At 38.9% G+C, this 14,938-nt stretch overlaps 1 protein-coding gene across 1 annotated transcript in view; it reads left to right on the top strand.

Annotated features, from left to right (window-relative positions):
* Nucleotides 1-14,938, top strand: part of LOC122797239 (growth hormone-releasing hormone receptor-like) — a 549,995-nt gene that overhangs the window by 195,762 nt on the left and 339,295 nt on the right. The window contains exon 4 of the mRNA XM_044066087.1: nt 5,632-5,732. Within this exon, the coding sequence (XP_043922022.1) occupies nt 5,632-5,732 (101 nt within the window). The remainder of the gene's footprint in view (nt 1-5,631; nt 5,733-14,938) is intronic.

Here is a 14,938-nt window from a genome sequence, read left to right as displayed (position 1 = left end):
AAATTATCAGTATTGCACAACACCAGGCTCCACATCTTCTAACTACACAGTACACATCTCACATATGCATGATCTACCAATAGAGGTAACAGTAGTCTACAGATATGCCATGTTACCTGCACGCTCCATGTGAACTTGCTGGGGGGCTCCGGCCTCCATGATGATACATGTCTGCTCTTGTTGTTGTTGGCCAGGAGCCACCAGGCTCAGGAGCAGCTCCTCCACTCTGGTGAGGGGGGGATGGATGGTAACCCCACCACCAGTGGAAAGCTGTTGTCTATGGACATCAGACGCATGCTGCCGGACATGTCTAAGTAAATCACTGCAGTGATGGCGTACCTGCTCATATGTCCGGTTATGCATGCCTATGTCATTTACCATATGGACAACATCTTGCCACAGTGCAGTCCACTCATGCTGGTCCTTGCTAGTTCTTGAGAAAAGCAGTGTGTAGTGCTGAACCAGACTGGTTGTTAGGACGTCATCCCCAGCAGGACTATAGGTTGGGTTGCGATGGTGGGCCATGAACCCTGGAAGACAATGAAACAATATGTGTGAGCAGGTCATGTGGCACACTTAACATTCTACAGTACAGATATCACTGAACTGCCATAAATAGCAACCTATTGTCTGTCAGAGGATACACACTTTCAATACCACATATCAGTGCTCAACCCACAACTGCCTGACAGTGCCTGGCATGCTCTATATAGTAAACCATGTTCTGCACAGCAACAAAGAGTAACCACTATGTAAGACTATACAACAGTACATGGCACACTGTATGTGACACAATGCACCACCTAGCCACAGGAGGTATATATCAAGCTAATGCATAAAGAAATATGTCATCCATTGCAATGATTGTAAAGTCCAGATACAGTATTACCAGTATACCACACTAGTTGTTGATGGCAAACCCCTGCCTAAAATATGTGCACATTCGTGAATATAGGTGACATACTGCTGTACTAGACTATACATGTTGCTAGATACGCACTTATATCCTGTAACACACATATGACCGACATACATACAAGACACAAAGGTATGGCAACCCCAGATGAGCTTTATATGTGTACCATACAGTACTGTGTATCAGTACTTACAAAACCTTATGCCTGAGGTATGTAATCTGTGAGGACTACAGGGAACACACAAAACAGTGGTTCCAAGCAATGTGAACATACACCATACTGTGCTGTTTAGGCCTACAGCTTCAGGTAGTACTACAGTTCATATAGGATTTGTATTCACCAGCAGTACCAATCAATAAGCATACATGTACTGCTTTAGCCTCCAATGGCACACCCCAGTTAACACCAAGGGACTATGTCAGACCGTATGCCATACTACTTTTTCTGCTTAGCAATAGCATACACGTCTTTTGCTGGGATCACAGCTAGGACACAAAATACTATGACAGAAACAGTTTCCCACTAAGCTATCCTACATTTACACAACTGTGACACATTCACCAACACATTCACCATCACACTCTGTCAACCTCACATAGCAATTATTGCAACAAGTACATGTGGGTGTGTATTGGTTCATAGGTAGGTAATAGGCTATTGGCCCTAGGGCCTATAGAAGCCTAGCCAAATGGTACCCTGGCCTTTGACACCCAAGTAATTTAATTTCATGTGCCCCTGTCAAGCAGAGCCACAGAGGTGATTCCCGGGGTGTATTTCCTATCTCCCATCCAATCATCAAGATTATTCATGACGAGTGCTACTGTGGAGCTTTGTTTGCTATTGATAGGTAGTTTGTTCCAGAGTATGGGATGTCTCTGAGATAGAAATCTATCCCTCCAGCATGTTCTGTTTATTGAGATGACGAGGTTTAGGTCCCTAGAGCATGTAGCTCATAGGAATTGTGATCTGTTTACGTGGAGCATGTCCAACAGCTCTGGGTTTGACATAGCTTTGTATGTTAGGCAGAGGTCACCTCTGGGTAGGTGGTATGTGACACAGTCTAGCTGTGGTTTTGTCAGACGGTCTGCATAGGGCATCTGTTTGAGGCCAGTAATACTCTTTGTGAGGTATGTCTGTGGCCTTTCCAGTTGCTGTAGATGTCTTGTGAGGTACATACCAAAAGGGGCATTGTACTCTATAATGTGTTTTGTGAGTGATGAGTAGAGGGGAACATTGACCTCTTTTTCCCTGGATGACACACCTTTTGTGATAAGGTGTGCCACGTAGACAGATTACATGACTAGTGTGGCACTGTGATTATCAAAGGGGAGACTACTGTCCACCTATGTCCCATGGTCTCTTATCACACTTTCAGTGTTAAGTTGACTACCACCTATGTGGTAGTTCATGGGTACAGAGTTTTTACCAAAAGGGACGCCAATGCATTTGCGACATTGAGCTTGAGGCCATGGCTTTGTCACCAGGCATTTGTCGCAGTAAATATGACTCTGTCTCTCTCTCTCTAGAGATATATATATATATATATATATATATATATATATATATATATATATATATATAAAATATAGGGAAGGACCATCGCTGCCCATTTCTTTTACAGCAGCAGCTGTGCATATGCAATAATTTTGAAGGGAAATATGAAACCTTCCACCCCTGAGAGAGGGGTGAGGACAACAAAGTATGTTGTACTGCCAATTAAATTACATTTTATATGTCCAGCAGACATGTGCGCAAAATGGGCAGCTATGTATGGGGCGTAATTTTTTTTTGGAGCAGATTGCCCTTTTTTTCTTTTTCCAGGATCTCTCACTTATTTTATATAACAGTACATGCAGAGAAGTTATTCAAGACTTATTATACCTTTATTATTGGGCTACAACACTTTTTTTCAGGCTCTCTCACTTATTTTATATAACAATACATGCAGAATAATTACTAACCTGCTTGGTGGCGCAGCCTTAGCAGCCTATCTGCATAGGCTTGCTGATTCGCAGCATGGACACCTGCAGTTGTGAAGTAAATGAAGTGATATTGAGACATACCTATCCATAATACAGACTACAATAGTAATTCTTACGTACTTCATTCCATGGCTACCATTTTCCATCCCACGGGCCTCCTGTATCCACTGGTTCAGTCGGTCCTCCTTGCGTCTATTCAGGTCTGAGTAGTGGTGTCTGACCTGCTCACCAGTCCAAGGGACACATGTGGCAGTGGTGAGATCATGAGCTAGATGATTCCAGGCTTCCGCTTTGTATTGGGTGCCTTGGAACTGGCCCTGCAGGAGTCTCTCCTCATGATTATGGACAAGGAGCCAAACCATTACTTTTGACTCTTCAATGCCCCAACGTTGTGCTCGAAATCAAGAGCCCTCTCCAACACCTGCCATGCTGACTGCAGATGGGAGCTACAACCTGTTATGGCAATTATTCCCGCCTATGGAGCTTAAATATGCCTCATTTCCAGTACTTATCTGTGATTGGCCAGTTTTGAGGAAACTCAGCTGAAAGCACACCTGCTTAGCAATGGGTAAACTTCTATTGATATGTATGTGTGTGTTGAAAGTGCATACATATGAAAAGCTGTCATGGCTTAGTGGTTCAGTACTGTGATTATGGTGCACAGTATCCCGGGTTCGAGGCCTGTTATTGCCTTTTATTTTACTACTGGCCAGAACGGCTAGGAGGTGTGGCTGTGTCTAGCCGATTTTGCTCAACTTTGCCCAGCGTTGCTCTATGTTGTTCTACGTTGCTCGACATTGCCTGACATTGCCCAGCGTTGCGCTAGTTAGCGTGGTGCACAGTTACACGCAAACATGTTCTGTTTGAGCTAGTTGTCGCGATGCACAGCTCCGCGCAAAGCTATTGCGCTAGTTAAAGCAGTGCTAAGCTATGAGCAATTATACTGAAATGTGCTTAATACTGGTAAACTTTGCTTAGCAGTGCTTCACATTGCTTAAGATACCTTACTTATGCATTCATGAGTATGCATAACCATTTCACTTTCTTATATATATATATTAAATTCGTTCACTAGTACATAGGCCATTTCAATGCTTTTTACTAAAATTTCAATGATAAATGTCAGGAATTCTTTTCATATTCAGATTTCCAACAGAAAATAAAAAGGGGAGCGGTGGGATTCGAACAGGAAATGCCTCCTCTTTGTGCGAAGGTTCTACCACTAAGCTATTGCTATTTTGCTTAATTTGCATATAAGTTTCTTATTATCCTCTTCGATGTCTTGACTGCTAATTGTAGCTAAGCAATGGGCAAACCCGCGCAAACATGCGCAAATACGGGCTGCTATATCGGGAATAATAAAAAAAAAATAACAGTTTTACATTTTATAATTGTACTGGGGTTTAGAATGTGGGGGAGTGTAGTGTTGGGTATGTACACATTTGAGCGGACTCGCTCATGTCAGTTGACATTTCCCAATTGAGAGACTTGCAGGGGCGTGGATTTTTGGACTGCTCGGCAGTCCGATACGCCCCCTGCACTCGTGCATGCTCCGTGTTAGCCTTTGAGTTGAGGCAGCGCACCCTCATTATTATGCATGGTGCGCTGCCGTCTTACTCTTAGACTGGCGTTTCCGTGTAAGACTACTTTAGTCTTACACGGAGGATTCGTGAATCCTGGGGCATCTCTTTTTAGTCCTTAGAAAGTGAGTTGAGGTGATTGATAGCAAGAAGACATGCGTGTATGTGTGTACGTGAGTGTGTAGGTGTGTGTGCATATGCATCTGTGTGCATGTATGTGTGTGCACACATTTGCATACCTTTCAACCACCTACAGCAAGAAATCTGGACAAGGCCATAAATAATGGGGGAAAAGGCTCAAAAATAGGGACACGTTTTAAATATTGTTCTTGCAAACTTAGAAAGGTGATGGAATAACAGCTTTTGCATTAGAATAAAATTTTGAAGAGTACAAATTCTGAATCTCAATTGTCTGTTATTTTTTTCTGGCTTAACTCCTCAAAGACTTGCCAAGGATTTGACAGAAAACCACAACTGTATGAGAGACGGGCTAAAAATTAGAAGCAGGAATCTGGACATTCTGTGAATCTGTACAGGTGAGAGGCATGCACACTTGTGTGTATGTGTGTAGGGGTTATTGCTTCCATAGATGTCTTTTAAGTGACACTGTGCAGTGAAGTTTTGACTTTATAGACTTGCTGCCTGAAGTAGCCCATGTTCACCTGTTGATGGCCTTTGCTCTCCCTTTAAAACCATAAGCCATTTTCCTGTATAAATCTGTATGTATACAGCAGTAACTGCAGTACTCTTCACCAAGCATTTTTTGGGAAGCTCAGCTGTTAAAAAGGGATGGGGGAAGGGCTCTTTACATGGATTAATTTCATTGGATTGGAAAATTAAAACCTTATGGTGACAGTTTTAAATCAATGTCTTTTTTCAATTAATCAGCAACTGGCACACTGTCTAGGAAATACATGCCCATTAATAGATTTAGTATCATATGAATTAGATATTCTGACTAAATGCACACCTGCATTACTCTTGTGAATCTTAAATGGGTGACATTATTATCAGGTATGAAGGAATTCCACAGACTATAACCAGCATAAAATTATTATGCCATTGTGACTGTTTGGAGCCAGTACAAAAATGAGTAAAGTGTCATCCTATTCTTCAGGCAGTATACCTACTGTCTTTTTATTTATTTCACAGAAACAGAACCAGTATCGTACTATGAAGGTGATCTACACTGTGGGATATGGCACATCAGTAGTAACTCTTGCAGTGGCTGTTGTCATTTTGGTCTACTTTAGGTAAGCACATGAAACATTTCAATTAAGTGCATGGGGGCTGAATATAAAGTGTGGCATGATAAAGGGAATGTAAAGTTGATGTAGTTATGAATGTTTGAAAACGGTTCTTTGAAACTGATTTTCATTCAATACAGTTCAGTTTGTTGCCAGACATAGAACTTTGTTGGAAGCAACAGATACTCTGACTTTTTTTTTACAAAGATGTCATTTTTAAAGCTCTTCAAACCCATATCCAACTCTTGCTTTCATCCAGATTTCTGCCCATCTTCTCTCTACTGACACTTGAAACACCATCTGGTCCTTATTGGCTATTCTGGAAGTATACTTTCACCAAGTGGACAATCCATTTCCTTGGAATCAGATGCTTGCAGCTATTCTGTCTAAAGTCAAGGAGGACAGCTTCATGAGGGCTAATGGGGCAGGGGCCAGATAGCCTCATCCTTCAGCATTTTATCATGACCCTGTGAGAGTAACTAACATGCAGTAATATCAGGCTCATACATCCAAATACTGTTTATTAGGTGTCTGCTATTCCCCTTCACCTTCATTGAACTAGAGCTTGCACTTATATGGCCTTTAATTCACAGTTAGAGGTTATATGAACAATGTGGAATCCTGCCCTTTCATTAGTTAAAGAAGAGTGATAAGAAGCTGTCCACTCACTTGAACCTTCTTGTACCCTGGGCCCCTTCTTAAACCCAAATCACTTATAGTACACACAAATGCCCTGCGTTCATCACAGTAGGCTGCCATATAAAGATACTGACTTTTTTATGCTATGAGGCGAAATGCTATCTATGTTGAAACTTTCCTCCATGGGTCTGCATGGAATACTGGCTTCATACTATCTGGACTAAAATGGTTCCTAAATATAGTGCTATGACTCAGTCAAGCCACCAGAAGAAACATTGAGAAAAAGCTACACCACCACACTAGACAATTAAAACTGTTAGAAATCACCTATAGAGAAAGGTTTCAGGAATTGTCATTATGGTCTGCTTATTAATAATTGCCCAGAAGAAACCTCTGCCTGGCTTATAAGGAGATGGCTGGTTCAGTTTTATTTAGGTTCATAGATTCATAGGTAGGTACTAGGCTATCTGCCTGAAGGCATTTATAAGCCTAGCTGGAATGTGTTGGCTTTCACCCCCCCCCCCTTAGATTAGTTCCCTGTGCCTTTGTCCAGCAGAGTCATTGAAGTGATCCCTGGGGTAAACCTTCTGTTTCCCATCCACTCGTCAAGGTTTCTCTTGAAGAGGGTTAGTGAGGAGCTCTGCCTAATGTAGATTGGAATCTTGTTCCAGAGCATGGGAATTCTCTGGGACAGGAATCTATCCCTCCAGCATGTCCTGTTTATTGTTGTGGTGAGGTTTAGATCCCTGGAGAATGTGGCTCGAGAGGATATGGTTTTCTTTAGGTGGAGCATGTCGATCAATTCTGGGTCAAACATGGCCTTGTATGTCAGGCAGAGATCACCTCTGAGTAGGTGGTATGCAGCCGAGTACAGCTGGAGTTTCTTCAGTCAAGCTGCATAGGGCATCTGCTTGAGGCCAGTGATCCTCTTGGTGAGGTACTTCTGTGGTCTTTCCAGTTGTTGCAGGTGTCTTGTAAGGTACATCCCAAATGGGGCATTGTACTCTATGATGGGTCTGATGAGTGATGCGTAGAGGGACCCAATGACCTCATTCAATCTGGACGCAAACCCTTTTGTGATTAGGTGGGCCACATAGAAGGATTTTCTAACCACTTTGGCAATGTGATTATCAAAGGAGAGGTTACTATCTACTTGGGTCCCCAGATCCCTTATTACGGCTTCTATATTTAGAGGGCTACCACCTATGTGGTAGTTTGTGGGTACTTTGTTTTTTCCAAAGGGGATGACTATGCACTTATTGGCATTTAGCTTGAGGCCATGGTTTTGACACCAGGTATCTGTCTCAGTGAGACCCTTTTGGAGGATGTCTGTGTCAGCCGGAAAGTCAGTTATAGCCCCTAGTTTGCAGTCGTCTGTGAACTTGGTCAGCCATAGACCTCCTGTGCTTTCCTGTGATTGCCTATACCTCTGAGAAGTATATGCCGAACAGGAGGAGTCCTAGGACTGAGCCCTGGGTAGTGCCACTTGTAACCGGTTTAGAGTCAGACCTAGCTCCCACAACTCTTACCATGTGGGCTCTGTCCATGAGCCAGTTGGCAACCCATCTTGTGACGTAGTGTTTATGTTCAGGATGGTGAGCTTGTCTATAATACCTGAGTGGGGAATGGTGTTGAAGGCCTTTGCAAGGTCTAGGTAGGCTGTGTGGACCACCTTTCCCTCGTCCATAGCCTTGGTAACTGTCTCAAAGAAGTCCACCAGGTTTAGGAGGCATGATCTGCCCTTAACAAAGTAGAACTGGGTAGGGTCCAGTGTTTGGAGGTTCCCAATGTCTCTGCTAATGAGATCCATGATGATGCATCCCATAGCTTTGCAGACCAAGCTAGTCAGGCTTATAGGGCAATAGTTTCCGGCGTCCGTTGTGGCTCCACCTTTGTGGATCAGAATAACCATTGCTGTGCGCCACTCTGTGGGCACGTAGCCTCTTGAGAGGAAAGGTTTATGCCTGGAACTCACCGTTAGGGGAGCTAATAGCAGACTGGGAGATTAAAATTAAAGGTTAATATCAACAACTCTAAAATAAAGTGATAGTTGCATTACACAACACCTTCCAACATTATTGAATAAGTTTCCTCTTACCATTGAAAAAAAGTCAACTATTAACTTATATCAGAAACAATAGATAGTAATATATGAAGAAACCAAAAACTACAACAGATGGAAAATGCTCTCCTTTTTAATATATCCAGTTACTTCTAGTGCATTGGCTGAAAATCCTTCAAAGAAAGTGACATCATACACATCACGCACTATACACAATACCATAACATCAATTAAGACATTAATCCATTAAAAAATACAACAATAAATTCAATTAAATATTTCCAATTAATTTCTCTGTTTAACCCTTTAGGTGCCAAAGTCTTATATTTTAAAATACATACACGTTCCTTATATATGTTTAAGCAAATGTATTTTCAACTTTACTTTGCCAAAAAATTTTTAAAGCCTGTAACTGATCTTCTCAGTAAAGAGGCAACAAAGATGCAATGTGTGTAAAGGATGTATGAAATGTATTGTACTTTCAAGTAAAAAATGCAGCTACGTGTACTACACTGCAACTGTTTTCAGGCAAATGCAGCAATTATTTCCTTCCAAATTAAAATATATTTTCTGGAATATATCGAGAAAAAAAAAGAAATCAGAATACGGAGCCGTGCAGAGAAAAGACAAAACTGAAAAATAAATGCACTGAGCCTACAAGGCTGAAGTCATAGTATAAAAAGGTAGTTTAATGTAGGGTAAAATAGAACTGGTAAGTGCTTTTACGACCACAAAGTCACTTCATCAGACAAACACGTCTATGAAAAGCATGAATATATACTTGTTGAACAATCACCTGACAATCATCTTAATTAAGTGGAGTCACCAAATATGGTATAAATACATCTCATAGAATATATATCAATTAACCTGGCTAAATTAAATGCATTTCAGGTGTGGATAAAAAAACAAGTAGTATTTCATAATAAAAACATTGACCAAACTATAAAAACATGTAAGAAACATATAACAACTATATATGCACAAAATACAATCTGTTTAAGAGTTAAATAAGATTCAATGTCTTAGTGGACGTGCTTTTAAAAAAGGTTTAACAGAAGAGGCACCATTTAAACCATGTTTAATGAGAGAGATATACAGGAGGTTAACATTTTTAAGAAGCCAAGTACATTTGTGCCTCAGGAGCATCCTGTTATAAAAACCTTTGTTAATGTGTGTGACCAAGATTTTAGGAGGTTATTTACTGAAGGGACTAGGGTGAAGTTTAGGAACATGTCTAGTCAGGAACTGACTGCTCTTAATGAACTTAAAAACATGCATTCTATAGAAATTACGTCAGCTGATAAAGGAGGAGGAATTGTTATTTTGGATAAGGAGCTATATCTGAATCAGATGAGACAACTCATTAATGATGAGAATACATATGCACCCATTTCTAAGTTGATTGTTAATAGCATTATTGAAAAGGTTTCTTTTTTAGTTTTTGATCTGCTAATGACTAACTTGATCGATGAAGCACTGTTTAAATATTTCTATGTTGTGCATCCACTGGTTCCTAGAATCTATGGTCTACCTAAAATCCATAAAAATAGAGAGCTTCTGCCAATGAGACCAATTGTGTCTGGCACAGGATGGTGTACGGAACCACTATCAAGTTTTGTCGAGAACAACGTACACACATTATTAGACCAATGCCCAACAATTTTGAAAGATACCAAGGTATTTTTAGAGAAACTTTACGAGCAGTTACAAAACATAACTGATGATTACTTGTTTGTCACACTAGACATTGAATTCCTCTTTACTACTATTCTTAATGATTGGGGGGGGGGGTCAATGCTATTAGAGAATTTTTAAACATAAACAATTGTTCTTGTAATGATAAAGTTAAACTAATTTGTGCATTGCTTGAAATTATTCTAGAAAACAATGTCTGTTTTCGAACATCATTTCTATCTTTAGAAGGTTAGCGTGGCCATGGGCACTGCTTGTGCGAACAGCTACGCCAACCTGGTCTTGGCACACTGGGAGCAAATGAATATTTTATCAATCACAAATCCATATAAGAAGGATGTTCTGTGGTACATTCATTTTGTGGACGATATTTTTATGCTATGGAAAGGAAGCATAGATGATTTGAAAGTTTTTGTCGATTATATGCACAACACCACAAGTTCCATTAAATTTACATATAGATATTCTATGCATAAAATCAAATTCTTGGATGTTCTGCTGAAGAAATCTGAGTTAAATAAAGTTCTCAACAACATCTATAAGAAACCTTCCAGGAGGGATGCTATTCTTCATAAAAATAGCATGCACCCAAGACATGTCCCTCGTAATGTGTTAAAAGGTCAAATATTCAGAGTGCTAAGGTTACATAATGAAGATGCAGAAGCACAAGTAGCCCTCTCACAGCTAAAACATGAATTTTTAGATAGGAGCTATACAGAGAAAGATATAGACAATGCTATAGAAGCATGGCAGCTTAGAATGAGTAGGTGTAAACCCTATTTTGGAGATACAAATGCTATAGAGAATACAAATGAGTTGGCAACTGCCAACATTGACAATTTTAGAATTACTTTTCAATATTCTAGCGATATCAATGTGTTCTGTGATATTATTAGAAACAATTGGAGAATTCTACATGATGTTCCAGAATTTTCGAATATAGCTGGCACTGCACCTTTATTTTCTTTTAGAAATAATAAATCTATTAAACAACACCTATGCCATAGATATACTTCAAATAAGAAATCTTATGAATCTAATAGGTTTGGTACATTTCCATGCAGGAATTGCACTGCATGCAAATTCATCTACACTAGCTACATATATAGACATCCTCTCCTAGATTTTACTGTTAGATTGCATCACTATGCTGACTGTAAAACAGCAAATATAGTGTATTTTTCTTTCTGTCATACATGTCATGCCTACTATGTAGGAAAGACAAACAGACAGTTTAAAGATAGAGTGCTTGAACATATATGGGACATTAAAAACAAGAAAGAAAATAACGCCCTGGCCACACATGTTTTACAAAACAATGCTACACACACTTTTACATTTTTTGTATTGCAAGTCTTAGATATAGACATTAGAGGTGGAGACCAAGAGAATCATGCAGAAGTGGACTATTTTGCTTAATGCTGAGAAGTTTTCAGGTTTAAATGGTGCCTCTTTTGTTAAACCTTTTTTAAAAGCACGTCCACTAAGACATTGAATCTTATTTAACTCTTAAACAGATTGTATTTTATGCATATATAGTTGTTATATGTTTCTTATATGTTTTTATAGTTTGGTCAATGTTTTTAATATGAAATACTACTTGTTTTCTATCCACACCTGAAATGCATTTAATTTAGCCAGGTTAATTGATATATATTTTATGAGATGTATTTATACCATATTTGGTGATTCCACTTAACAAAGATGATTGTTAGGTGATTGTTCAACAAGTATATATTCATGCTTTTTATAGACGTGTTTGTCTGATGAAGCGACTTTGTGGTCGTGAAAGGGCTTACCAGTTCTATTTTACCCTACATTAAACTACGTTTTTATACTATGACTTCAGCCTTGTAGGCTCAGTGCATTTATTTTTCAGTTTTATCTTTTATGGAATCTCTGTGGGCTCTAAGCAGCTTTATTAAAAAAAAAAAAGAATATAATCTGTTTAGAACATTTCTAAGATGTGAGAAATGCTGTGCTAGGAGTATTACACTTTCTACATTACTTAGAGGCGGCTGGTGACTTCAAATCAAAGGGGGGCTGCAGGAGACAGCTGAATGGGTGGGGGGCCAATGGGAAGGGGGTGTGGCCAAGTAGAAAGGGGCAGAGCTATGCTCAAAACCACAACAACTGGAACTTTAATTAAATACGCTGCCCTGGGTGCCAAACTCAAGAGTCCAATCAAGACAAAATGAAGTGTAGAAGAAAAAAATATTTCAATGCATTGGCTACATGAAAATTGTGAGGCATGAAAAAATAAATTACTTTTTAAATACATTACTGGCTACATGACAATTGTGAGGCATGAAAAAATAAATTACTTTTTAAATACATTACTGGAATGCCAGTCAAAATCAAGTATATAAAAAAAAAACAAGCAGCACTTAACTCAAACCACTTCTCCCTGCACTGCAGTTCTAATTATAATTTATATTCAGCTTTATAAAAGTACCAAGTAACGTGCTGAAAGAAGCAATCTCTGTGATACCCCCACTTGCAAAAATGTTTCTTATCCAAAAAAAGGCCTGCTGCCTGACAGCAACTATATACTTGTTTCATGGGGAAAACATGATCAAAGTAAAAAAAATGAACAGCAAACACGAAACAAGCTCAAGATAAATTGCTTAAAGGATTACTGCACAGGTTATGGACCACACATGATAGATTGGCATTCTGTTTAGTTTATGGGTAAAGCCTGCAAAGGTGACTGCAAGTCTCCAACAAATGTAATGAGCTTCTGAAAATACTGTAATCATGTCCTTTATTACAAATACTGTCATATGCATTTAAATACCTAAGGCTTATACATTATCTAGTTATGTAAATATTCTCTGCATGGCAACAACAAAAAGGCTTTTCAATGTTGGTAATTCTTTAACAGTATGCTTATTAAAGCTTATTTGCATCTTACAAACTCAGACAAGCTTACCTGATGGTCATTAAAGCATTGCTATTTAAACATAGAGCAACAGGGCACTGCAACAGGATGCATTTTCTGAATAATAAGAAGCATAAATCAACAGTATAAAGATATGACAGAAAATCAGAACATTTTGCAAAGTCAAGGACAGATGAAAAGCCACTGTTGTGCTTGTGTCTACCTTAGATGGGGGGATACTCTGCACACTTACACTGCATAACTGCTCCTTGCCTTGCTTGGACACATCCAGAGTCACTACATGGGGAAGTGGGGTGCAACAAGTATGTCACAATTTGAAATGTCTCTGGCTGACTGTGATGGCACTGACACATTTGTCATACCTCTCAACCTCAGAGCAAGAAAGCTAGACAAAGCCATACATAGAAGTGGGACAAGGTCCAAAAATAAGGACAATCTTTAAATATTGCTCTTATAAACTTAGTAAGATATTAGAATACTAGTAGGTCTTGCATTCGTATGAATTTTCTGAAGGGTATGAAATCTGAAACTTAAATGTCTGTCATTATTTTCTAACTTCAATCTTTAATGATTTGCCGCTAATTTGCTAGAAAACCACAATTTTATAAGAACTGGACCAAAAAAGTGATGCAAAAATATAAAATTGCCACACAATACAGCTGGGAACCTGTCAAAGGGACACTTTTTAATATTAGTACTATTAACTTGAACAGCTGACAAAATAAAAGAATCTACATACATTTCTGAAATAAAAGTAAAATATATCTCTGATCACTACAGTTATTTATAATTGTAAACTCTCCACGTTTTCTTCCAAAATTGCTATTTTGCGGGGGGATTATTAGCGGGAGAGCAACATTTTGAGCCAAAATCGGGGAGAGTTGAGAGGTTTGGATATTCCTAATTCTATAAAGCAATTTTTTTGCATGTACCTCTCAACCTCTTAATGCAGAAAATCTGGACAAGGCCAGATATATTGGGGAAACATACAAACAGTACTAAAAAATTTTCTTGTATAAACTTTAGTTGATAGAATGACAGGTCTTGCTTTAGCATGCATTTTTCTGAAGGTTATGAAGTCTGAAACTCAATGTCTGTCATTATTTAGTGACTTCATTCCTAAATGATTTGCCAGAAAAACACAAATTTTTTGAGGAGCAAACCAAAAATAAGAAGCAAAAATCTATTCATTCTGCAAATAATCTGGACAGTTGAGAGGTATAGTTCAGCGGGGGCTGTCTTTGAGTTTGCCACATATCCCCTCACAAAATCATGGTCGAATGGAGCCTCCCTCCTGCAGCCATTCCAATGTCCCATTACTTGGCTATTTCACCCTTTTTACCATAAACACTGTAATGTGCATACTGCTTTACTTCTGTGATGATTTGGATTTAATTTGAAAGTTTTGTTTTGCATTTTACAGCACAAACACTAATAGACCTGCTAAACAAAGCAATGCAGTTTCACAATGAAAATAGACTTAGCATTAAAACTTCTCTGCCCTAGAAACTCACATTCATTGAAACCCACATTCAAAGAAACTACATTTTGCCAGTGGCAGATAAAGATTAACTTTGGGCTGTTTTCAAATCATAGGCCCTTTGCACACAAAACATACATGTGTTCTTTAATGCACCTTCTTGATTGTATTAAATAATATTCCTTGTATAATACAGTACAGTTGTTAGAGGGCATTTTAAATTTATTGTTTTGAACATTTTTCCAGTAAACAATGAAACAAAATACATGCACCAATAATGACAAAACTGCCCGATTTAGAACATTTCCATCATAAAAGTTTACTCAAACTTCAACAATCCACCAGTATCAGTAAATATGCACAATCTCTGAAGAAGTAAATGTCATCTAAATAATTCCACATTAAAGAGATCTGAAACTAATGAAGAGGCTGCT

Source organism: Protopterus annectens, chromosome 3.part0 (genome assembly GCF_019279795.1).
Source record: "Protopterus annectens isolate FY-2018-M chromosome 3.part0, PAN1.0, whole genome shotgun sequence".
NCBI lineage: Eukaryota > Metazoa > Chordata > Ceratodontiformes > Protopteridae > Protopterus > Protopterus annectens.
The sequence above is the reverse complement of the archived record's forward strand: the minus strand, read 5'-3'. Positions and strand labels throughout refer to the sequence as shown.